Genomic DNA, 26,790 nt, shown 5'->3' with positions numbered 1-26,790 from the left:
TTTCTTATTAACCAGACAACCTGTAAATGCGCCTCTACCATTTACAGTCTTTTCTAGTTTAAAGTTTGCTGAACTCCCTGCATTGAATTATTCTGACAGTTTTTACCTGTGGAACAACCCTGGCCATATGGTACAAAAGGTACAGCATTGTAATTTAAATTACTGTTATGCCCCTGTGGTTGTACTGGCTGATAATACACAGGATACTGTTGTGGTGGTCCGTTCCATTGATTCCAACCCTGCCTATTATTGTAATTATTTTGATAACGTCTTTTACCACGACCTCTATTCTGATTAAAATTACCTCTATTCTGAGAACAGTTCCCTTTATTCTGATTAAAATTTCCTCTGTTATTCGAATTTCTACCATTATTCGAGTTCTGACCATTTTGCTTATTTTGGCCTCTAAAATTCTTTTGCTTTCCACCTCGAAAATTTTGAGACGAATTATTTTCTTTCTCTGTATTGTTTACTGTTTGTGCCTGACTAATCATTGTTAGTTTTAACTCTTCTAGTGTTTTTTCTATTCGCGCCATTTGCGTACTAGATGATGGTTCTACCTTCATTTCTTTATTTTCTACTGAGTCTTTTTGACTACTCTGAGACTTCTTTGATTCCTTAGCTATCACTACTTTATCATCATCTGTATCACTATCTGATGAATCTCCTATTCGAACTGGTTTCTTAATTCTAGTTATTAATTCCTGTACCGAAACTGACTCTTTTTTCTCTTTTCCCTTTTCACGCTTCTTCCTTCTTTCTATTTTACATTTATTTTTCTCTACCTTTAACAAATCTTCTATAAACTCATCAATAGTGTCGTATGTCTTTATTCCTACTTTGTCTATATAGTAAGGTAGCAACCCTGATGCTATTAACCCTATCTTCTTCGTATCGTCCATGTCTTTGTCAAATTTCTCTATAAGGGCTAACATGTCATATACAAAATTTATTATAGGCTCTCCTTCCTTCTGCAACCTATCCCTAATTCTTTCTTCAATGTCTAATGCAAAATTTGAATTTCGAAATTCTTCTATTAACTCCTTTTTCAAGTTATTGTACTGTGCATTGTCAACATCCTTCCTGTCTAGGAATATTTTTATCCATTGCCTACACTGACCTTTGAAAACAGCTGGCAATAACAATTTCTTCTTATTATCATCGTAACCATTAATTTGGCATGCGTCGTCAAATTCCTCAAAGAATGCAACTATGTCATTTCCTGACTTTATATCAAAACGCGGTAGCTTGCATAAATCTGCTTGTATGTTTACCGTTACTGGATTAGCCTGCATGTTTGAGTGACCTTGATCGCTACTAATATTGCCAGAATTGTTCGTACTTCTAAACGTTAATCGTGTATCAGATACCTGAGTAATTACGTATTTTCTCTGTCTAGGAGGAGTAACACACTGAAGAATCTGATCTAATGTACTGTCTAATTCGTCTATTGCTTCATTTTGTTTCCTTATAACTTGTCTAAAAGACATACCATTCACCTAAGAACATTAATAAAATAAGAACCTTGAACCTATAAACCTGTATACCTAAAATACGAGTCAATCCCTTATACCATTTTAACATTATAATAATCACCTACATGTTAAAGTAACTTATAAATTAAACCTATATTATTGTTTCATTATTAAAGATTGAAATTCATTTCACTTTTTTTTTTTTTTTTTTTAAGATCTTACAATAACCTAGGATCTTTGAAAAAGGCGTAAGCCTAACGCGTCTTCCACCATGTGGTTATGCTTAAGGTTTATCCTAATGGGGGTACATTGCGAGAGGTTTACTTTCTTAAACATAACCAACTCCGTCCTATACTCCTGATAGAAGTGTTATGTAACATTAAATAAACTAGGAAATTCTAGGCGTGAATAAAAGATACAAGCCTCAAATGTGTGATTGATTTTAATTTTTAGTGAAGTCATGAGATGTTTGTGAATTGGTTTATGTGTAGAGACATTTTGGCAGTTGACAGATTTCTTAAGCACATACCTGATTTTCTTGTTGAAGATTATTGTCCCACGACAGTCACTCCAGATCCAATCTCAGCCCAAGTCCTTATTGACACAACAGTAACTTTCCAAATTTTATCTGATGTAGAATTTAATGTTCGAAGTCTCAAGACAAAATTGTTTCAAATAACTCAGTTACATTGAGACTATCAACGATGTAATCTCTGGTTGCTCTCTCTCTATCCCGGAAATATAGTGAGGTTATATACTATTTCTTTTGCTGAGGTTGTTACCCAAAGTGACGTAGATCCATGGCATGACCCAGAAACTCGGGTTCATGTACAAGTCGGAATTTGGTTCAGACGAAGAAATCTGTCAACGCAAGATTTACATAATGAGGAAGTTCATTATGTAAGTCAAACTGTCTTCAGCACATAAAACGAATTCGCAGACAAATTACATAATTCTTAACATTTTATTATAGAGTTTTAATCTGTATTTAGGTAAAGGAATCTTTTCCTGTTTTGTTCATCTTTAAGAGTTGAATTTAGAACCAAAGTACAACACAAATAAAAAGTTTATAACTGGCCGGTTACAATATATATATCTATATATATATTTTTTTATTTAAAGGTCAGACAGACCTTTCAAACTTCAGGTTCATCCTACGTTATTATTTTTTTATTTTTAAAGAAATGAAATTGTGTTAAAAATATCAAGTGTATCAATATATATTAAAGTGTGTGTGGTAGTGCACTACGTAAAGGTGATAAATAAATAGTGTATCGAAGTGTGGATATCAACACATCTATCATATTTCTGTTCCTGTTTCCTATGTGGAAAATAAAACTACCATCTCTTACCAGAACCAATGTCTACTCAATTTGCTGTAGGGTGAGTACCTGTGCTAATGATATGTTTGTTTTCAGGAGTGTGATTCAAGGAGGCATTTTCCCCTTGTTTGTGTATGTATGACCACCTCTCTGTATGGGGGCTCAGAGAGAGTATTTTGCCCAAGGAACCATATAACAGTCATGAGATAGTGAGATCACATACAGGCTGCTACCTGTAAATTTTAATTTTTAGAATATTTTTTTTTTTTTACCTTATTTGATAGTTTAAACTGACTCACTATTGTAGCATCTTTGAGCATGGCTGTTATGCAGATGACCCTGAGATCTGCTGTTCCACAAAACTAACTAATATTGCTCTACCGACTTCATAAGGGAGTGGTGGCCCCTTACAGGAGAGTACCTTATCTCCAAGAGGGAATAGATCCTTTTCACAAGTTTGGTAATTTGCATTCTATGCAAATATTTCAGTTAATTTGAATATTCCTAGCCACTCCACTACTTATGTTATTTTATTTTATTTGTGTTGGTGTTCTTAGGTAACAGTTGTTTCGGCTCTGGCTACCTGGCACCTCACAGTATCCTATTTTCATACAACGTATATTCCTATAATAAGTCGCATATAAATGGGTATCATAAAATTACTCACTTTCACATACGAACACCCATGTTCAGTATCTTTTTTTTTTTTAAAAAAAAAATAGGTTATATTAAATACATAATACTTTGCATCTAATAGACAAGAGCTTTAAAGGAGCAGCGTCATTTCATAATGTGCTTTGGGGGGAGGTAAAATTGTCCACTGAAAAGAGTTTTACATTTTTCATTAATATATTAGCATAGAATTGATTGTATTATTCAAATTCAGATTGTGCAATTGCCCCCCCCCTGACCTTCTCAAATGATGCCCCTGCTATAAGGAGAAGTTGAGCCTCCCTCTCTATGAATGTCCTTGACTCATGACACGCTCTCAACTTTACATTAGCTCCCCCACCCAAAAAATTACAAAATAGCTCTCCATGGTCACGTCATGACAGACCCCAGAAAAATTACTTTTGGTTCTGTTTTTTTTTTTCTGTTGTTTTTTGAAACCTTTTTCATCCATGTAAATGCAATTAGCAAGACTGCCTGTTGTTATGGCTGATACGCTACGTCTATCACAGAATAGTAAAAACAAAACAATTTGTAAAAAAAGATATTTGAAACATTAAAGAAAACAAAAAAGTTTCTGGGGTCCATCAGACCCCAGTATGACTTCCGTGTCACAAAAAATAAACGTGACCACGGAGGGATAGGTTTACATGTAGTTTATTTTGCAGACAGCCCAGTATTTTCATGTAATAAAACAATTGGTTCATTCTCTCTTCTCTCTCTCTGCAACAGAATGTAGAGAACGTCATATTGTCATTGCAGTTAAAATATCGATTTTGCTTTCAATGTGAGATAATTCAGCCTGTTTCATTACCGACAATCGAACATTAGTCCACCGTAAATGGTAGAGAGATATATCTTTTTAAATATTAATAACGCATAAATAAATATCTCGGCCGCGCCAATTTAGTAAAAGCGTAAGAAGCTGTCAGAACGTTGACGATAGAACGATGCCTTCATTTTAATTTCCTGGAACAAAACTATTGTAGGCTACAGAAGCAAAGAGTGAATTAATCTGGCTTAGCCAATACGTAACTCATTGTTAATATCATTCCAAGATACCTGATACCCTGCTGTCAGTATGTTTGTGGTGAAAAGAATTTGTATATATATTGGCCTGTCAGATTTCTGAAGCTCCAAACCGGGATATCGTTAATGCAAATATTTTATTAAAAATTCTCGTGATAAATTCTCAACTCAACAAGACACATGCACAATGAAAATTCATAACGGACGTTTTACAAAATTATTCTTATACATCATCGGCGAAAATCTTTGAAGGGGGGGGGGGATTGGGTAAGACCATTCCCGTAATCATTTTTTTAAGCGATCTTCAAAATATTTATGAAGTTGAAAAACAATGTTCTGGTGGCGGGAGGGGGAGGTGAGACTCATATTACGATAGATGAATATTATTTCTGAGGTGAACATGTTGTATATTATACAGCAAAGTGCATCAATTTTATCTCACTTTTCTTTGTGGCTGTTGGACATAAATCATCATATTTCCCCCCCCCAAACAAACAATCAAATCGGATTATTGGGGGTAGAAGTCCCCCTCATCCCCCCGGGATTTGCGCCAGTATTACACACAAAATTCAAACAAATTCATACTACATTAATATCAGTATTTACAAAGACAGTATCTTGATTTGATTTTGAGTTTAACGTCCCATTCCGCAGCGAGGCTATATGAGACGTGAGCCTACAGATTAACGTGGAATCCGAACCACATGAGTTACCGCCGGGAATCAAACCCGGGTCTCCCGTGACAAAGTCGTGTACGCTGCCCGCTTAGCCACGAGGGAGCACAGTATTTTGATTTGTAGTAGCAAATAATAGTCTAATAATAATGCAGAAATCATTTTGAGGTGTTTTAGTCTAGAACTTGCTATTCAGTAATCAAATTTGTTGTTCTAATTTCTCAAGCAGTTCAATTTCTCTCAAGACTTGTTTCTGCTGAAATATATACATATATAAAAGAACAATTTTTAGTAAATAATAATAATAATAATAATAATAATAATAATAATAATAATAATAATAATAATAATAATAATAATAATAATAATAATAATAATAATATAATTAACTAGTTTAACATTCGCAAAACGAGGGGAAAAAGAAAAACTATTACACATTATTCAGGCTTACATTCTTTTTCACTTGAATGAACCTTTACCAAAAAGAGGTTATTGTTCTTTACTTTATAGAAAATTCACTGCGTCATTCATTTTGCAAACCTTTAGTCCTCTCACTGTTGAGTTTTCATCAAACTTCTCTATGGAAAAAGCGCTAGTAGTTGTTAAATAACTTTGCGACTAGAAACTAAATTCCTCCTCTGACCGGGACGCTGCAACGACCCCTCAAAACCAGAACATCTGGCAAATTTATACGAAGTACAGGGTAAGTCTAAACAGTCATGTCCGACTGTCCGATGTATGACGTAGCAGGCGCTTTTACAATCTGAGAAAAGCAGAGAGAAACATAATGAAGAAAGGAGAGGACATGATGTAGGGGAATGTAACATATAAACAAATGTTGACAGTGTGCGTGTTATCATAATTTCACGAGTAGTGTTCCTGTAAAACCATCAACTACGCTATTGAAGTTCTTGTTAGCATATCACAGGTATCTATAAGCAACTACCGGTTACCCGCCTGCTCTTTCTTCTCTTTGTGTGGTGGTCTGAGAAGTGGAGCAACAAACTTTTTTTTTTAAGTCACAGAGCATTGACTTGGAAATGACTGGTCTAAACACGTTATTGTTCTTAATACCGCGATGTCATCTTTCTTTTAATTTTACTTTGTAGATTCTTGTGGAAATGATTCAATAAATGCAACAAAGTTTGCATATTAACAATAGAACCGTGCTTAAACATTTGAAATGAAACAGATTTTAAGTAAATTCAATTCGGAAGGATAGAAACTGACTGATTTTCATGAAATGAGGGAAATCTATAGTTTTTGTGTTTCCCCAGTAAAACAGATTGGGGAAAACCCCCTCTTCAACAAGTAAAGTTTGGTATTCTAGATTTGTTTTTTTTTTTAAAAAAAATACGATATGAAATCACGAGTGAAAAAAAAAACTTATTTAGAAGCGATTTCGGAGTAAAAAAAAAAAAAAAAGTCCGGAAATACCAAAAACGGACCTAACGAGTTTTGTGTCATTTTTGGATGCAAGAAAGTAGTTCAGTTAAATTTTATTCTTTCAGAAAGCTTCTTTCGAAGTAACTGTATGGATTTATATAAAGCTTTTTTTTTTTTTTTTTAATAAATTTGACCTACTAAAGTTTGCATCTCAAATGCGATACCTAGTGTTATTATTATTACTTTAATTTCGGAAAGGGTATTAAATTTATACGAATGAGGAGAGTACTCCAGTACTCAAACTTTTTAACAAGTTGCTAGCCTTCGACCTAACTTAAATATATGTATTGACGAAACTGCAATCAAAACTGATCACTATTAACCAACTTGTGGTTTAAGGAACTCAGAGATTCTTTGGACAGAAATAACTCCGTGCAACATTATTGTAACATTTACTTATCATTACCCTGATTTGTAATTCAAATACATAATAGCAGAAATACAAATTAAAATTTCACAAATTTATATCTAATAGTTTCATAACCGTATCTAATTTCAATAATGATTAGATAAAAAAAAATCCCATCGTGTTAACATTGTCGATTTACTAATGAAACACGTATTCTGAACTTTCATGATTTATTTCGACACACATAGAACAAATTATTCATGTTATTGTTTGTTTGATCTTAGCGCCCTTTTTCACTATTGAGACTACGTGAGATGTGAACCTACAGTTTTAGATGGAATCCAAATCATCGTGATTCGTTTGATTCCCTCATCAGGAATCGAACCCGGAACCCGTGTGTATCAGGCGCGCGCGTTAGCTACTAGACCAGGAGGGCTAAGAAATCGGAACTCCCCAGCAACATTCACATACCTCCTGAATTTAAGAATGATACTTAGGTTGTTTGGATTTTAACGTTCTTTTCAACCATCAACGCTTATGATATTGAACCTACAGGATAAAATGAAACATCAGTCATCTATACCAACACAAGGAATCGAACTCGAGTTTTCCCCAGCAAAGACGAAAATGTTTTAAAGAGAGGGCTCTTTGTAGAAACACAGAATTTATTATTGGAATCAGTGCTGCCAATGTCAGCGATATCTCGCTAAGTATGGTGGTTATACAATCGCGTCTAGAGGTAAAAATTGGTTATCAGCTAGGGTTGTCATATTTCAAAAATGAAAATCCGGGACGCTACTAAATTTTGAGAATCTTTGAAATGCTTAAAATGAAGTGTTATATACACATTTACTTTCTTCTATTAGATAGAGTTTTTTTAAGTGTTACGTAATCACATTTTTTGTCATTTTAGTAGACTTTCTCCTCCCTAGTTAAGCAAACGTGGTTGCTGCGGTTGCTCAGTGGTAGAGCGTTTACCTCTGGTGCATGGGGTCCATGGTTCGATCCCAGCTCAAGCCAAGTGAATTTTGTGGTGGACAAACACTGTGTGCGTGGGTGAATTTAAGCAAACGTAAGCAGATGATTTACCGCCCCCCATGGTAAGCATTTTTTTTTTTTTTTTAATTTCTTAGGATCTGTTACGTTTCGTGACTTTCAGAGTCTGTTTTAGCTCATTCAAGGTATGATATTTTCTTTCACACGTTTTGTTTGTTGTTTTTTCTTTTTAGAACGGTTAATTCATTGACGATATTTCTGGCAGCGTTTGTTGTCTAAAAAGAACTTCTTTAGTTGAATTTTACTTTATTTCTGTTATTTTTAACAATATAACAACTGAACAACTCCCATGTATGTTTATGTCAGTATTACCTTTTTCTTCAACTTTTGAATTGCCATATTCAGAAGTTGAAGGTAATAATCATATACCTAATCCTGTGAAAAAAGGAAACTATAATATTCCCTTCCTTTCTTCTTCACTGAAATCCGGGACATTTAAGCATCCCCAGAAATATTTTCGGGACGAAGATCTCGATTCCGTGACGGTCCCGGATTTTCGGGACGAATGGGAACCCTATCATCAGCGAGTTGACCGGAAGTCTGAAGATTTTAAAAATTATTCGCAAAGAATTTCAGGAGCAAGTTACATTTAAATAACGCGCATATCTATGCATGTTTTCCACCGTCTGCGGTTGCTAGAAGGACTGTACGTTAGGGTATTAAAGAAAAGAAAAACGAATTTTCGAATATCAAATTCTAATAGTGCGGGAAAGTTACGTACTTGCGTGCAAATAAAAGGGGAAGTCTTCCTATATGTCCTATATTTTATTTCAGATATCTATTTTTTTGTTTATTATTATAATTAGCCTGACACACAAAGACATTTGACTTTATTATTAGGAGTAGACAATCTTTAGCTAATTACTTCAAAATACGATTATATTTTAAATATATATGTATAGAGTGCAATTTTTACAGTGACATATTATAGCTTCATAAGTTCAAGGCTTAACAATGAAAGAAATGAAGGATTTTTTTTTGTTGTTGTTGTTTAAATTAAGTGTTTATGTTTAAAAGTGCGTCCAGTATTTGCCTGGTGGAAGAGAGGAAAACCTGATTCAAAATTGCCAAGTGGAGGAATTGGAACCAGGGCTAGGGTTACCAACTGGTCGGTTTTTGACCGTCCTGGCCGGAAATATGGCTGTTATTTTGATTAAAGCCGGTGACCGGTACAAACTTCTTACCAGCCCCTTTATGACCTTTTTTTTTTTTTTTTCAAATTTGTATCTAGTTCGAAATATAGATTTAAAAAGTAACTTTATTCTGTAAATCCAAAAATGTAACCTTTCACCATCTATCAACGATTAATATATTTTGTTCGTCTGTTTAGATAATTTTAAAGAAATTACAGGGAATGTACCAGGAAAATTTTGAGATTTACTTGTAAGGAATTTTATACATTTAAAAAAGAGTGAAAAAGGACTAATTAAAGCAAGTTTCCTGTAGTTGAAGTATAAGTTTAAAGAATAAATTTCATTTTACAAATCCAAAATTGTCACGTAAAGATTAATATACTTTTGTTCATCTATTTCGATAATTTTAAAGAAGTGGCAGTTACTAGTAAATGCTATAAAATGATCAATACCGACTTCAATTTCTCATTTTTAGCACAATGTATCGACTAGCACAATAAGTATTAAGCTTATTAGTGGATGTACTAAGGATATACAGAATACATGTGCTAATGCACTTTAGTCCACGATAGTACATTTCCTTCCCATGGATGGAGACTATATCATAGGGAATTTTGAGGGGGTGCCAGTTTCTTTTTTTTTTCTTTTTTTTTTTCAGAATTGGCAACTCTAGGCCTCTCAGTTGTAAAGCAAAGACCCACTTCTGTTTTTTTTCTTTCTTTCTTTACAATGTCTTCTACAATATAGTAAACATCAAAATGTTCTCCAGTCGCATGAAAAGTTAGAAGAACTGATCGATAACTATGGATGAAAAGAGCAATTCAAGTGGTTGATACAGTAGCCCGTGGTACATCTAAAACACAAAGGGCTAGGTACAACAAAACCAAAACAAAAGATTTCCTGAAACCATGGTCGTCGCCACATAAGTTTCAAGGTTTAAAAACGAAAAAAAAAAAAACTGAAACACGATGCGAGCCAAGAGAGTTGCCAAGAAAATGAATGATAGTGTTGACTTTTCTGAAGAAGTATAAGAGTGGTTACGTAATACCATTTCGCTCTTCGTGCTTCATTTGTCCTTTTTTTCCCTTTCTTCCTTGTTTATATCTGCTCTGTTTTTTTATCTGGAAAGTTCAAGATCAAGTTTGTTTACATGTTGGCTATCATGTTTTTGGGTACTGTTTCATCTGGGCACTTAAAGAACATCTACGGTTGACGGCTTACTCTCACTTTCTTGTTAAGAGACATGTTTCTTGCTGCTGTGGTTACGTCAAAGCGTTACTTCTCTCATTATAACTTTTTATTAATGTATCGGATAACGTTATATGCAGCATTGCATATGCACTGTATATCATTTAATGAGATAAAGGGTTATTCGAAGCGTCATTCCATATTCTTTTTATATATATATATATATATATATATATATATATATATATATATATATATATATATATATATATATATATATATATATATATATAACTGTAAAGTAAAAGAGAGAACATTCAATGTTGGAGACAAAACCGCTTAGAATATATAAGGTTTATCTGAAAAATAACCGGATTGCTGGCACTGACAAACAAAAACAATATATGGTGTTCCCTTTGAAGTAAGCCTCCCTCACTCTGACACTTTTCCAGCCGTCTCTTTTACGCCTCTATACACTGCTGGGATTCTCCAAAGCTTCATTGTTGAGGCTTTTTTGATCGCCTCCACGCTTTCAAAATGGGTCCCCTTGATAATGTCTTTCAGTTTGAAGAATTAAAAAAAAAAAATCACAAAGGCAAGATCTGGTGATGTTCTTGGCCAGAACTGCTGAATGCTGACAATGTCGTGACTTAATGTGTTGCTGTGATGCATCAATCACGAATTGTCTTGGTGCAGCTCACTTCTATTTTTGCTCGCTGAGCGAAGTAAACGCTGCAGGATCGTCTGATTGATCGACCTATGGCAAGAATTTAGTGTGAATGATGCCTTACATAGAAGAACGTGATCAGTATGACTCTAACTGATAGTTATCTTCGGCTTCGGTGAGAAAGCTTTCGTGCTTGGATTTTGGCTCATACTCAAATATCTATGTCTCATTACAAGTGATGACTCTACGAAGCAAGTGTGATTCTGTTTGTAATCGTGAAATAAGGTCTTGTCGCACCTGAACGCGGATCTCCTGATCACCACTCAGCAGTCGTGGCAGCATGTTAGTGCTAATTCTCCGGAAACTCAGATCTTAGGTGATGATCTTCCAAGCTTTGTCCTTTTCTCAAACTCAGTCGAGTGGCGATCATTGAAAGCCATGCGACGATCACACAACACCTGTCTTCAGATGAACTTCGTAGGAAGTACAGTGGTAGGGTATACTTGGACTCAGTAGATAAGTTCACTCCAGAAAGTTTCTCATGTTATGCTTATTTATTAACTCTATATGTAAAAGTACATTGTTAATTATTAGTTTATTATTAATACTATTTGTCTTCTTCTAAAGATGACACACAAAATTTTTAACAGTGACAGACATACGATGCCACTTGTAACATGTATTGACAATCTCTATGCTTGAAGTTGGAACATTAGCTTGTCTTACCTATAACACAGAAGAGTTTTGTATTCATAAGCTAATATGGTATTTTTAAAAAAAAATCCATAATACACCTTGTAAAAAGAGGGTGGTGGGAGAGTGTCACGGACTTCAACCTCCAAAACCCCTTCTCTGGCAATAGTGAAAAAGGGATCTGATGTTATGCCATTCTGCTGTTTTCGTCTAAACTCAATAATTTGATCGCCTGCCAATTACCTGCTATCTAAAAAAAAAAAAAGTTGTTAAAATAATAATAATAATAATAATAATAATAATAATAATAATAATAATAATAATAATAATAATAATAATAATAATAATAATAATAATAACTGGACAAAACTTAAGAATGGTGTAAGAACAAGAATTTTCGGAATGATTTTAAAAATGCCTTCAAAAGATTGTGAACTTGGCCTGTAATTAGTTTTTGGATCAGGGTCCATAAAATTTTTGAACGGCCCCTAGAGCTTCTTTTTTTTTTTTTCATACTGTGTTAAGTGATAGTTTAAGTTTGGCTACACTATATGTAGTTCTCCAGATATAAGACCTACAAGAAAATTTTTAATTGAAATAATTTGAATCTTTTGATCAGAAACTTAAGATGGCGTAAGAAAAAATTATTAATGCTTCGAATAATGTTATATCTGAAAACATCTATAAATTATTTAATAATAAATAATAATCCAAATATATATATATATATATCTTAGATTACCCCAACCAGTCAACTATCTTGTGTTAAGAAGAGATTTAGTTATGTGCTTGAAATTTTGAAATCGCACTTTGCTACTTCTTTTATTATTTTGAACATCGTAAAAGAATAGTGATTCAACTGTGACTCTGTTTAGGATACTGTGCTATGTATGTATATTAGCGAAGAAGAAAATGAAACGTGAAGAGAGAGACAGAGAGAGTGACTGATAATGAATATATATATTCACAGGAATGAAGGAAAGAAAATCTTCTAAAAGTCACATTTCATTTCACTGCACACAATATAAATATTTTTATGCACATATCCACGCATTCTTATTGACTTACCGTGTACGTTGTTTCCACAGATTTTATGGAAGTCCTGAGTTATGATATAATGGCACTTTTATGAGAGCTACGAAAATGTTCTTAACTTAGCCTTGGCAGTAAATTCTTCAAAATGTACGGGTCATTGAGTTTTAAGTGCAGGTTTTGACGGTTGGAAGAATACTTGCTTCGCAATTCTAAGGAACATATGTAAAAGACTCTTAATAACGAATACCGTCCATGTCTACTGAGAAATACGTAGTATTATTATCATATCATTTTAAATAATTAATTTTTCAAAAGAAATGCACATTGAAAAAGTCATGTGGATACCTATCTATATAGTTTAGACTAATACAGGGGGTGGGGACCGTAAATATGTTTACACTGTCCAGTATTAACCACTCAAACAAAACAATATTTTTTGAGAACTCATTTTCTTTCAGAAGAACTGTAAGTTCAATTATATTCGTGGGTGAAATTAAACCAACTAAAGATAAATCTTCTCCATCTTGTTTGAGTAAGAAGCTAGGTCATCTACAAAAGATTCCGTGAATACTCTCTTGTAAATAAACTGGCAAGAAGTGCGTCAATTTGATGAGGCTTTTCGAACGAAATGGAATTAAATGTTCAATTTACAATTCTACTTTTATGTTCTACCTGCAAAACGGGGAGAATGAGTGATGAAAGTGAACTATGGTGAAAGAATTGGAACACTGAAAATGTTAGAAGGAAACGAGAAAACCCACGGACACGATGTTGTAGGGGAAAGTCGGATAAAACCGGGTAAGTGGATAAAACTGGAACCTGGATTTTCTGGCTATATTAGTGCCACTATCTGTCGGGCAACGCATGAAATTAGTTGCAAACAGCCGCCATGTCATTCTTAGCTTAAGGGAAAGCTGAGTAGGTGGATCCTTGTCGTTGGCGATGTGTTGAAGAATTTGTGTAGAAAAGTTTTGATTTGTCTCCCATCGATAATATACTGCTGTTCCTAACCACTGGAAGATTGACTTATATAAGTATACAGCATATAATAATAACTCTTCCTGCTGTTATTTCGTGTCTTGAATCAGGATTTGAGTGCTCTTTGAAAGGTTTTAGGCCTGTAGTTCTGAATAATGGCGAAGTAGGATTAAACTGGGACATAAACAGTCGGACAGAACCGGGTAGTACAGTGTAAAAATGAGACGGTTAGATATAGTGTCTTAACTGTAAAGGATGGGCACACGAAGCTTGTAGCAATGTGGACGAATATGATGAAACTTTTATTTGTGATTTTTGTTCTTAGATTTAACAAAATCGTGACCTAAATTTATTTTTCCTATGTTATTAGTCTAATGTAGTCTAGCCCTCTATATTTTCCATACTTTTTAAGCTCTCATATTTTTTCAGTTGTATTGAGTTCTTGGAGTACTGTACTAGTTCTTGGAGTAATTACATATTTTCCTTGTAAAAGAAAAGTTCTTTTTTAAATAATTATTTTATATGTGCCCGGTTTTGTTTATCATACCCTTTAAAAAAATGTTTTAGCTCTCGAAATTTACCAACTTTTTCCATTGAAATAAACATTTTGGTATCAACAACAAATCTATTTAGCATTTGAAAACTAATTCAAGCTATACTATCCATATAGATGCTGAGGAAAAAGCAAAAACATTTTGGATCCCGGTTTTGTCCGACTTTCCCCTACCCCACAAACTCATATAACCTGGGGTCGAACAAGGGGGTGTCTCGCATCACAGAGGTGACGGCTCTATCACTAACTAGTAAAACAAAGTGGAAGCCAAACTTCTGGAAAGGTAAGCGCATTAGTTTTAAAGTGAAACTATATGTTGCACGGTGTAGATATATTTAAGTGCCAGGTAGAGCTCCTTCGTTGCTAAGCGGTTAGCGTACGCGAATTTGGCGTGAGAGACCCGGATTCGATTCCCGGAGGGAGCTCATGTGGTTCAGATTTCACGTTAATCAGTAGGTCCTGTCTCATATAGTTTCGCTGCTGATAGGGGGAAAGTCAAAATCAACTCCTTAATTGCGAGGTAGAGATATGGCATGGTCCTACGAGTCCCTCTGACTCTGAACAATGGTCATAACTAAAGTCAATTTTTTGGCATACTATATGACCTGTATGAAAATTGAAATATATTGATTTTCGTTCGACATGGCAACTATGATTTTGAAAAGTCTTAACTTCTAAGCCAGGTCTGTCAGAATTCAAATATTTCCTCCTGAAAATTCAGAAACAACAGTGAAAAAAATCACTGCTTACAGTTCTGTTCTGGCTACACTTTTTTATAGTGTTGTCAACCTAATTATCAAATATTCATACATTAACCCTTTTAAATTTTGGCCTTTTTTTTTAGGTAATAGACTTTCAGTCAAGTGGTTACAGCATCATCCCTATTTATCGTAGGATCATGGATCATATCTCGTTTTTTCACAATACAGCAACATTTGAAATTGTATCATTCACATTTCCCTATCCTGTCCCTGAGGCAGGAAATTTTGAGAAAAATCGGGATTTTTCTCTGATTTTTTTTTTTTTTAAATTGAGCTCCTCTGGACACCCCCTGTGTTAACGCAGAGACCTGAAAATCAACTGAAAAATACTAAAGGGTGTACTGTGTGTAGAAAATTTCAAGCTTCTATCTTAAATAGTAAGGTAGCGAAAAACATTTATCAGTAATCCCCATAATGCCCCAGATTACCGCAAAAGACCCTGATCTGATGTAAAAAATTTCCTGAGACATCCCTATTATCCTAGAATCATGGTTTGCTTATCATTCTCTTCAGAATAGAATCGCCTTTCAAACGGTACCATTCACATGTCTTTACCACGTATCTGAGGCGGGGAAATCCTGAAGAAATGGATTTTGTTGGTTAAGATATCCCTTTTTAAAAAAAATTTTGCCCCTCTGAAATCCCCCTGTGTTAACGCAGGGACCTAAAAAATATCCGATAAATACTACTTGATGGAGTCAATGGTTGTGCAAATTTTCAATCTTCTAGGTTCAAATAGGCCCGCCAAAAAATAATAAAAATAGGCCTAACAAAAAATATCTTTTTTTAAGTTATGACATCATCACCTCCTATGTCTCGACACTGGAAGGCGTGAAACCATACGTAACGTATTTTACAATGCTTCTAAACTTGACAAAAACGAAGTAAAAAGCTTTATTGGTTCTTTTTAAATCGAATAATGAAGATACTACTTTACTACCTAAAAATAGGTGCTAGAACTCCAAAGGGTTAACTCAAAAATTGCGTGACAAAAGCTGCTTTCTTATCCTGCTCAATTCCACGGGCATCTCTGGCGGGGGCAGACAGGGGGGGGGGGCGCGTCCTCCCAAATTTTTTGAGTACGAGATAAATGGATCAGTGCTGAAAGTATTTAGATCTATATGGAAGAAGAAGTAAAAACATAGGCTGAACAAATTAAAGTTATGTCTGTTCTTAAACATTAGGTTAATGTGATTGGAATGTCCGCCTGACGTGTGTCACATTCAAAGAAGGATTTTTTTAAAGTTACGCTTCTTGGTTAGTCAAAGTAGTCTCGGGTGCAGGCACACAATTTTTTCGTTGCTTAAGCAGCAACAATTGGTTTTCATGAGGAAGGAAGACTGGAAAAGGGAAGGACATGATGTATAGAAAGTTTACCTGCGAATTAAGAAGGGAAATCTACAAAGACAGGGGAATATACAATAGAAGCGAAAGTGACAAGAGGAATTTAAAAAGATAGAGAAATTTGAATATTATATATGCGAGCAAATTGCATGCAAATACTGTAGAAGGGCAGCCAGGGACAACTACTATGACAATATAGAAACTAAAGATAGAAATGAGTGTTTAATGAGCGAATTGAGTTTGAGGAAGATGGAAAGAATACATTGAGAAGCCGGATGATAGCAAGAATAAACTGTACATTTTAGACATTAAAACGGAAAACGAAGTAAACGAGGATAGTTCATTGGACAAGTTCAAAAACATACAGCGAAATGAAAAACAAAAAGGTAAATAATATACCTTTTGAGTTTATTAAGAATACAGAAGAAGAATGAAAATCTAAAATTCGAAATTCGCAATCAAATCAAGTGTCATCGTAAGACTTCTTTCAGAGAGTTAAGATTGTGTTAGCTAAAAAATCGAAGTATATGAGGACTACAAAGCTAGACTGCTGCAAATGCTTTAAGAACACTGAGCAGAAATTCACCGGTAGAAATGTCAAGGTGAAGAAATTCCCTAAGAACTATATTATAGGCTATATAAACCTATTTTATTTTCCGGCAAGTAATCTACGAGTGATGGAAGAAAATTATGATGAATTGTGTTGCTAAAGGTAGAAAGAACAGATCCCATTAGTAAAGTAGATTCCAGTTTACTCATAATTTTGACGTAACTTTAGTGGGATCTGCTAGCATTCTAGTTGTCCCCGTCCCCCAATTTTAACATGCCAGAGACGCCCAAGCTCAATTCTCATTCAATTCTACCTTCTTTTTATTTATTTTTACTGTTGGTTCAAATCCCACTTTAAGTACGAATGCTATGCTCTTTCACCCTTTATTCATTATTATTATTTTTCATCGTATCCTTTAGCCCAGTGGTTCTCAAACTGTCCAATAACGCGGACCCCCTGTGCATTCGGAAAGTTATCCGCGGATCCGTGTTCATTCGGAAAGTGATCCCCGGACCCTTTTGCAGTGCTATCTGAAATTTTCCGTGGTATTCAAAACTATACTAATTCGAATTACCACTGACAAGAAGATCAAGAAAAATATTGCAATAAGTAATTTATTCTAAAGATACATGATTGTTTCCTAGTGAACAAAATTTCAATTGAAAATACTGAAAATCAATATACTTTTTTTAAAAAAAAAAAAATGAAATTCACTTGATAAAGAATAATCTCAAATGTGGGATCACTAATATCAAAAATGAAATTCTTTCTGTTTTCCGTAATTGCACTGAAATCTGGAACAAGATTTGTCACCATTAATCTTAGGTCCGATTCCACATTAAGACGATTTTGCTTTCAGGCTTTAATACTGCAAAGAGCAGAAAAAGTCTGTTCACATAAGTAAGTGGTAGGGAAAGGCATCAAATGTTGCAATGCCTTTTTAGACAACTCTACGCATTCAAAGAGCAGAAATTTAGTAAAGTAGGAAAACATTTAAATTTACAAACGTAAGTATAATTTCTAATTGCTTTCTTTTTAGTAGCTGAAAAAAAATACTTCTTGCATAACAGCTGTGAGTTCCATTTTATTATAACACATTTCAATTTTTAGGCGTTGCGGACCCCCTGGCTAAGTCCCACGGACCCCAAGGGGTCCGCGTACCCTACTTTGAGAACCACTACTTTATCCTAAAGGATGAATGTGGAACTTAAAGCTTTAAAACCTTTTCTGTACATTGAAATCAACCTTAAACTGGGAATTTGGTCTCCATTTAAATATTTTCAATGTACAGAATTATAAATATTCGCCATTTTTATAGTATGTTTTAGCAATTCTGATTTCCTATTATATACATGGATAAAGTACAGCTGTTAAGTTAAATTTATTTGTTAGAAATATCCGTAATCAGGTGCGAAAATGGTATATTTTAATTTGAGATTACTTGAGCTGAACTTGGACTTATCTGGATTAGAACTCTGATCTCTTCCAACAACAAAAAACTGGGTTGCTGAACTTGAATGAAATACCAGAAAACTGTACAGGGGAGGCAAGTATAGAGAAACAAAAGTCTCCAATAGGTCATTAGAATATCCATGTAAATGTGATATCCCGAATACAAGGTTCGAATGTTGGAAGAATAGTGATCTATGGAAGATTACATTTTGCACTCTATCTTTGTTTTACGCCATACTTTTCATACTCTATTTCCATTTGTTTCATTTCTTGAAAACAAAATAACAACAACGACAAATTATGTTAACTTTCCGTTTGCACACATTTTTCTGAACACGTATCTTTCTTTATTACTAATGTAATTGAGAGTGTTATAGGTGTTTGAGGTGTTGAATGTAATTGAGTAGTGTAATTGAGAGTGTCATGTACTTTACAGAGCAATATGGTAATCTGTAAGTGCCATTGGCTTGTGCTTTGCTGCGCAACTTCCTTTCCTCTTCTTTTTACTCTTTTTAGTCAGAGAATTGTGAGCTCACTTAGAGAAACAGTTCAGGATTTTGTTGCCTCAAACATAATAATTTAGTTCATATCCTTCCGAGAGCTCCTTCGTTGCTATATTATCAGTGTAAACGTCTTAGACGCAGAACACCCAGTTTCGCTTCCCAGTGGGAGCTCATATGATTTGGATCCAACGTTAACCCATAAGTCCACGTCTCATATAGCCTTGCTGTTAAACAGGACGTAAACTGAATCAACCAATCATAATCATATCTTTATGATAAATTAAGTGTCATTGTCTAAGTGCTAATTAGCGTACTAATTTTATGATTCGTATCGTTTTCGAAAGACAAGATTAAATATAAATAAAGAAATACAATATGTACAGGCTAATTTGCCGCCTAAGAGTTTTGTGCTTGAGCATTGCTGACATTGTAATTATTCCGCCCTAGCATGAGTATAAAGGCAGGTATGCTTTCGTTTATCTTGAACAAACTTTGCATATTAGCTAGAATTACAAAATAACTAGTAATTTGATACATTTGCATTTACGTGCAACTGTCACGCGAGGAAGTATTAACCGATTTCTTATTGATTTTATGTAATACTTGTCTCTCACTTACAAAAGGAAAGGTCTTTTTTGAGGTTTGTACGTAGCTCAACGAATTGCTTACGTGCCACTTGCTAGAATGAGAAATGCAAAGTTATAATGTTCTGTTCTAGGGATGACAATGGCAATGTGGCAACGTGGCAGATTAATTTGGAGCCATTAGCATTGCTCTACAAATACATCAAGCAGTTAAATCGATTGTTACACTAATAAGTAATGCTAGTATCAATCTATATCAACTTAAGCTTCCATCTCGAAAGAATCGTTGGAACTATTTGATAGATTAGTAGATCTACTCTATGGTTCTTTATTTGCTAAGTTGCCACACAGTGCAATTCTTGTGTGCAGACAAGGGCCCGAAAGGTATACAAATATATATATATATATATATATATATATATATATATATATATATATATATATATATATATATATATATATATATATATATATATATATATATCACAGTGAATCAAGCCGCATGGTGTTTGGAAGTAAAAGTAACTCATTTCATTTAATAACCATGATTGCATACATTTACCTGTAAGCCAAATTTGATTAAAGTGATAAACACCATCAGGATGCTTATTTTGTTTTTGAGTTTAACGACTCTTTCCAGCATCGAGACTGTATGAGATATGTATCAACAGCTCAACGTGGAAACCGAACCACGTGAGCTCTCACCAGGAATCAAACATGGATTTCGTGCACCAAGCCACGAGAAAATTCTAAAAATAGTATCATTTGATTGTAATAACATTCAATTAGATTTATTACGGAGCATAACAAAAATTATGTTTACAGCAAGAACTTGACTTTAAATTTATATATACATGGACAAACACTTGAATTCTACAATATCAGAAAAAATAACGGGGAAAAATGTCCAAAGTTGAGACATAATTATGTCAATCAATACTTCTTTCTTTCATAACCGTAACTGGCCAATTGAGGTTTTATATATCTTTAGGTGCAGACCTAGGTCCCACACACCAAACCAATTCAATGTGAAAATTAATGAAAATTACTAGTGATGATGAAAAATGGTGGAATTTATTGATCTTCCAGGTTAACCCTTACTCTTCTACGATTTTCGTGTTTAATCAAAATATTTCACTAAGCTAAACAAAAGGTATAAGTCCGTGTAAATCCTCATGCATAGGTTTCAAGGAAAATTTTTATGGAGTTAAAAAGTATGTCGTTCATAGCCAATAATAATTAATAGTACGTATTTTTACTGCTTGCACAGAATGTATCGGTTGTTGTTTGTCTTCTTCTAACATGTTATTTTCTTCTAACACACAACTCTAAGAGTGACGCAGATACTACTCCGTAATACTTAATATTTAATTTCTTTGAAATTTTACAGTTAGCTTAAATTTAAAATTAGAAAATTTTACGAAATTTTTTGTAAATTGTATACAGTATCTACTAAGCTCAATACAAAACATTATCATATTGAAGTTCCTCACTTATGAATAATGCATGTTATACGTTATTCGAAAAATAAATTGTTCACAGTTTCATTATTTATTGCTTCTATAGGTATAAAATAACAGTGCAGGCTATATTATCGAAAAGAAAACTGGGAATGTTAATAAATGGTATTAACCAAAGAATCTTAAAAAATGCGTCCATACTACTTCTTTTATGTTTAGGTTGATTTCTAGCTGTCCTTGTTTAAAGTGGGGTGGCGGAAATCGGAATACATCAGAAAACACGATATGAAAACTAAAAACTGCAGATAAACTAAGTTTATGCATTAGTCATGTGTTTGTTCTGAACTTCAAACAGAAATCCGTGATATGAAAATAATTGTACAGCAGTGTGTAGCTTAGTAAATACCTTTAGAAAATGGAATAGACTCAGATCTAGAAAAAAATTATGCGCAAGATCCTGATAAAATTCTTGTTTATAGTTTCACGTCTCTTTGATGCGCAGAGATTCTATGAGCCGTGGACTAACAGGTTAATGTTGAATCTGAGCTATATGTGTTCCTGCCGAGAATCAAACCTGGGTTGCTTGTAAATATTACAAGTGAGAATGTCAAAAATTCAGCCATACGAACTCCAAAAATTAAGAACTGTTCCAACTAAATCACAACGAGTGTTCACCTTATGACCTAACTGGAATTTTACTTACTAAACTATACACACAGAACGACAAACGGACTCAATTTAAATATTTTAGTTAAGATGATTAAAATTTAATTTAAAACACTACGAAAGAAAAAAAAAACGAAAAGGAAGTAAAGTTGGAATATTTGTGTCTGGTTATAACCAAGACAGAACGAAGACAGTTTCTTCGAAGTTGGAACAAATACTGCAAAACGTATATGGATCATTCAAAGCATAAGGGAATCACGAATAATTATCTAAGTTGTGAGAAAAGGAAACAAAGATCGTATGGCACGGAAAAGTTAACAGTGATATGAATCTATTAAGCTTTGAAAGAAACTTCAGATAGAGATCTAAGAGATGGAATATGTCCAAAAGGACCAAAAACGGACTTGATTCCCTTGTGTGCACTGAACGTGCTATAAGACTAATAGGCGATACTGTTCAAAGTACGTACTTGATTTCAAATATGAAGAACTGAAAGTTAGACAAATAAGATTTTGATATCAGGATATGATGTCCGAAAATCAAGAGTTGCATAGGCCCTTGAATTAATAACGTTTGAATTAATAAGAGCTATAATTAAGCATTTTACTTGTTCGTAGGTTACAGTATCAGAGTATTGTGTTAATTAATTGCTTGATGTTAGATAAGATAAACGAAACAAATAAGAAATCATTATGCGATTTTATTATTATTATTATTATTATTATTATTTAAATTTAGATAAAGGAATAATTAAGATAAATCTGCTAAATAGAGAAACAGAAATGCTTCCTTTATAGTTTATCATGATAAAGCGTTGTTCAAGTAAATTGATCGCCTAGGTTTCATGATAAAGGAAATCACGCATACAGTTATATTGTTTTAATGTAGTGTACAGGTACAAGGTTTAACCTTATAGTATGTATTCCATGCACGTTAACCAAACACTTAAAATGGAAAGTTCTTGCGTTGTGCTTTAAGCATTGCCTAAATCTAGACGTTTGTTACTGTAACTGAACCTCAAAGTCTCAAAATTTGCTTTACATACATTAAATATTGTTTTAAACGTTTCATTCAATTCTCTAAATATCTACGTCCTCGCCTTCACTCAACCTCCTCCACATCTTCATTTTCATTCAATATTAACATTTTGTTAAACATAAAGATCTGTTTTCAATGCCTTCAAATTAAAAAGGAATAGACTCGATATAAGAGGAAAAAGGTGGCTCATTGGTCGAGCGTTCACCTCTGGCGCTTGGGGTCCCGGGTTCAAACCCTGGTCCCGCGAAGTGAACTTTGTGGTGGACAAACACCGTGTGCGTGGGTTTTCTCGGGGGTTCTTCCTTTTCTTCCTACTTTCTTCATTCCAATATTTCATTCATCTCTCATCATAACCGTCTCCTTTAACCTAACCGGCATAATCGTGGGAATTAAAACTCAAAAATGTCATTTCATTTCATAAGAGGAAAAATAAGATATTAGAAATGTCATTAGCTTATTAAGGGTAATCGTCGTTAGCTATTCTCAAAACATTGAAAATAACTTTATAATAGTGTTTGTTGCTATATGGTAGTCATTTCCAACTGGGCGATGTATGACATACGAGCAGGCTTTTATGATCGGAAAAGGAACAGAGATAACAGGGGGAGCAAATGATGGGGAAATGACAAGGTAGGAGAATGAAATAAAACAAGTGTTAGCAGTCTGCGAATAAATGTTAGTCACTGATTCACGAGTACAGTATCAGCAAGCCCATCGACTACATTATTCCAGGTTCTCTGCCTGCTCCTTGTTCTATCTGTGTGATTTGTTTAGAGTAGGAGCAGCAAATAATTACGTCACAGTCAGATCATCCAGTTGAAATTACTGCTATTAGGAGTGCTGAATAGACAAGAGATTTTTCATGAGAGTGCTATGCAATGTGGAGAAGAAACGGAAGAATCGAAGACAAACATTTTGTAGGAGCTCCCTCGTGGCTAAGCGGTTAGCGTACACGCCTTTGGCGTGGGAGACCCGGGTTCGATTAACGGCGGGAGTTCATGTGGTTCGGATTTCACGTTAATCAGTAGGTCTACGTCTCATATAGCCTCGCTGCTGAAAGGGACGCTAAACTAAAATCGAATCAAATCAACTCAACTCAAAAGTTTTATATTAAATAGAATGTTGCTTCGAGGCGAGGAATTTCTAGTCTCGTCTCGATTCTTGTCCCGAAAACAAGATAAGTAATATATTTTTAAATTCGAGACGAGATGAGAAATTTCTCGAATCTCATGGGGAATACTAGTTCATTCAACTCTTAGATCCCAAACAATGTTCTAGTAGTACATGGTTCAGAGTATAAAGAATGTAAATTGATAAAATGATTGCACGAATACAATGAAGAGCATTTATCAACGTCTAATTAGAATATATTCAAGTCATTACGCAATATACTCCAATAATAAATATATGTTATTATATCACACAGTTCGTGAATCCCTAGTAATGTGGAACGATTCTGGTAACTCCTAGGTGGAACTGAGAACGAAAAATTGAGCATAAATTTTCTACATTAATTTACAAAACGAACCCAGCACATTTCCGAAACAAGATGAGAAAAGGTGTTTTTTGAAAATCGAGACGAAATGAGACGAGAAAGAATTCACTTTGTCTCGTCTCATCTCATGGACAATCTTAAGTGTTGAGCCGACGAAGTAAGAATATATATATATATATATATATATATATATATATATATATATATATATATAAAGACATAGGAAAGTGTACTTGGGAGAGAAATTTAATCTCTTACCAACATTATTTAATATCCATTTGGAAGAAATATTGAGGAAGAGTTACAATAGAAGGTAGTATTTCGGTAAGAGAGAAAAGGATCAAACGTATTTGGCTTCAAAGCGTAGATGATTTGGTTTTTATTGCGAAATCTAAATTTTAAAAATACAAGGTTTGTAAATATGGAATTAACAAAAACGAAAACAATATTGATCAGGACGAAAATAGCAATGGCAACTATAAGAGAAAGTAAGAGAAAATGCAACAGGTCAAAATTTCGTTGGCCGAGTAATATTATTGATGAATGTGTGACATATGAACAGAAAGTGAAGGCAAAAACAAAGTGATAGAAATCTTTAGGAAGAAATATATCTATATATCTATCTATATCTATATCTATCTATCTGTCTATATATATTAAATGTTTGGTGTATGGTAGTGCTAACTATCGTAGATATTAAGAAATAAAAACATAGAAAGTTATTGAGTGATCATAGAAACCAATAAAAACACATTATGAATAGTAAGACGGAGAACCATATGAGAGATTATTAAAGAAGAGGAAAGAAAACTGACTAGGATAGTGTTTGAAAGGAAATTGTATTCTATTGGGAGTAATAGTCGGCATCGTGGAAGGAAAACAAGGAAGAAGGGTAAGTTCGATAGTGGGGAATTCCTATACTAAGTCAAAGTTAGTTCAGGCACTGTGTATGAAGACTTTTCAGGTGATGATGGTAAGTTAGTTAGGTGATTCTTGATTGGAGTTTAGCGTCTCTTTCAGGATAAATGAAGCATATAAGACTTTCTTTTCTTTTATTTTTAGAAATCCAGTGCGGAAAAAACGTAAAGTAAAACATACACGGTGTATACCAAAAAGTGGAAATGTGAATGTATTCTTGTTTGATGCTGTAAATATGGTTATTTAAGAGCCCGTATTACTTCGAACAGAATTATAGCCAAAAGGTTATTTTTTGTGGAAATGACGTATTTTTTTAATTTCTAGCAAATTTCTAGCAGAATTTCATCAAGGTGTCTTCCAGCTTGATGTGTATATACAGTAACGGATCCAGGATATGATCAAGGGAGGGGCTAAACCATAGTTTGAAGCTTCATCCAGTGTACAGCAGGACTGAAGCCTATTTTATCCAGTATATACCTGAGCGTCAAGGGGGGCTATAGCCCCCGTTGAATCCGCGTCTGCGCGGATTCAAGGATCGGGATATAATATCTCGATCAATCTCGAAACCTCCCTTGTATACGCTACTAAAAAGAACAAAGCATATTTCTACAATACAGATATACAAACATTATTGTCAGAGATTTACGTAATAAATTTATACACGTGGCTAAGTGGTTAGCGTACGAGCTTTCGGCGGGGAAGACCTGGATTCGATTCCCGGCGGAAGCTCGTGTGGTTTGGATTCCACGTTAAGTTGTAGGTCAATGTCATGTATAGCCTCGCTGTTGAAAGGGATGTTAAAATCGAATCAAATCCAAAAAAGTCTATACATCCAAGTATTGCAAGAAATTTTGTTAAAATCCTAAGAGAACTTTCAAAATATTAGGAACATTTGAAATAAACAATGTGAGTGTATATATATAATCATTTGATACGTATAATATTTTATATTTTATTCTCTCTTGTATAATATTTTATAGAAAATTTTATTTGATTTATTGTCATTTTTTTAAAATAGTTAAACTTTATAGGAAGAATTATTTTTTATTCTTTGCAGCTCTCTCCTATTCGAAGAATTGTAAAAAAAAAAAAAAAAAAAAAAAAAAAAGAGAGATTAAACAATCTTACCTTCCAATTACATCTCCCAATATATATTCATCTTCAAGGACGCGATCTCGAACACTTTCAGGAATCCAATATTGTTCATTTTCATCGTTGTCATTTGACTCCGACACTTCCATCTCAACCACAAAGAGTGATGCCCCTCAACAAATATATCCTTTTTCTTTTTATTTTATTATTTATTTATTTTATTATATCAGACCGCTAACACATTTAGAACACTCACTGCTCCCGTACCTATTATTACTCACGAAAACAACACCACACTGCATGCGCTTGTACGCGACCGATATGCCACTGAGCTCTTTCGTCTGCTGGTACGCGCGAAAAGTTACGTCATGTAACGTCATATACAAGGGCGCCAATCCCACAGCGTGGAAAATGCTATTACGTAGTCGGGGGTGGATGGAAAGAGACAGGTTTCTCACAATCAGTTACGAGCCAGATAGTGTCAGCGAGTGTATGCAATGGAATTTAAAGAGAACATATTGGATGCTTTATCACATTCATTTAAATGGGACTGTTGTTGGTTTGTTTTCGCACGTTCGTTTACATATGTTTTTGTTGCGTTGCATGTTTTAATATTGTAATTATCTATTGATATCATGATTATCTAATAGAGATATTCTT

General features: G+C 34.1%; 1 protein-coding gene across 2 annotated transcripts in view; it reads right to left on the bottom strand.

Moving 5' to 3' along the window:
• Positions 1 to 26,477, bottom strand: part of LOC145666605 (calcium/calmodulin-dependent protein kinase type IV-like) — a 326,462-nt gene extending 299,985 nt beyond the window's left edge. Inside the window, exon 1 of one of the 2 annotated variants that reach the window (XM_081734012.1) lies at positions 26,167 to 26,477. Coding sequence is in view for 1 of the 2 variants with exons in the window: in XM_081734011.1 (XP_081590137.1) it covers positions 26,167 to 26,279 (113 nt within the window). In the remaining variant the exon portion in view is untranslated. The remainder of the gene's footprint in view (positions 1 to 26,166) is intronic. The other variant, XM_081734011.1, reaches the window with a different exon arrangement.
• Positions 26,478 to 26,790: the final 313 nt, after the last annotated feature.

This window comes from Thermobia domestica, chromosome 12 (genome assembly GCF_964235325.1).
Source record: "Thermobia domestica chromosome 12, izTheDome1.hap1.1, whole genome shotgun sequence".
Classification (NCBI taxonomy): Eukaryota; Metazoa; Arthropoda; class Insecta; order Zygentoma; family Lepismatidae; genus Thermobia; species Thermobia domestica.
The sequence above is the reverse complement of the archived record's forward strand: the minus strand, read 5'-3'. Positions and strand labels throughout refer to the sequence as shown.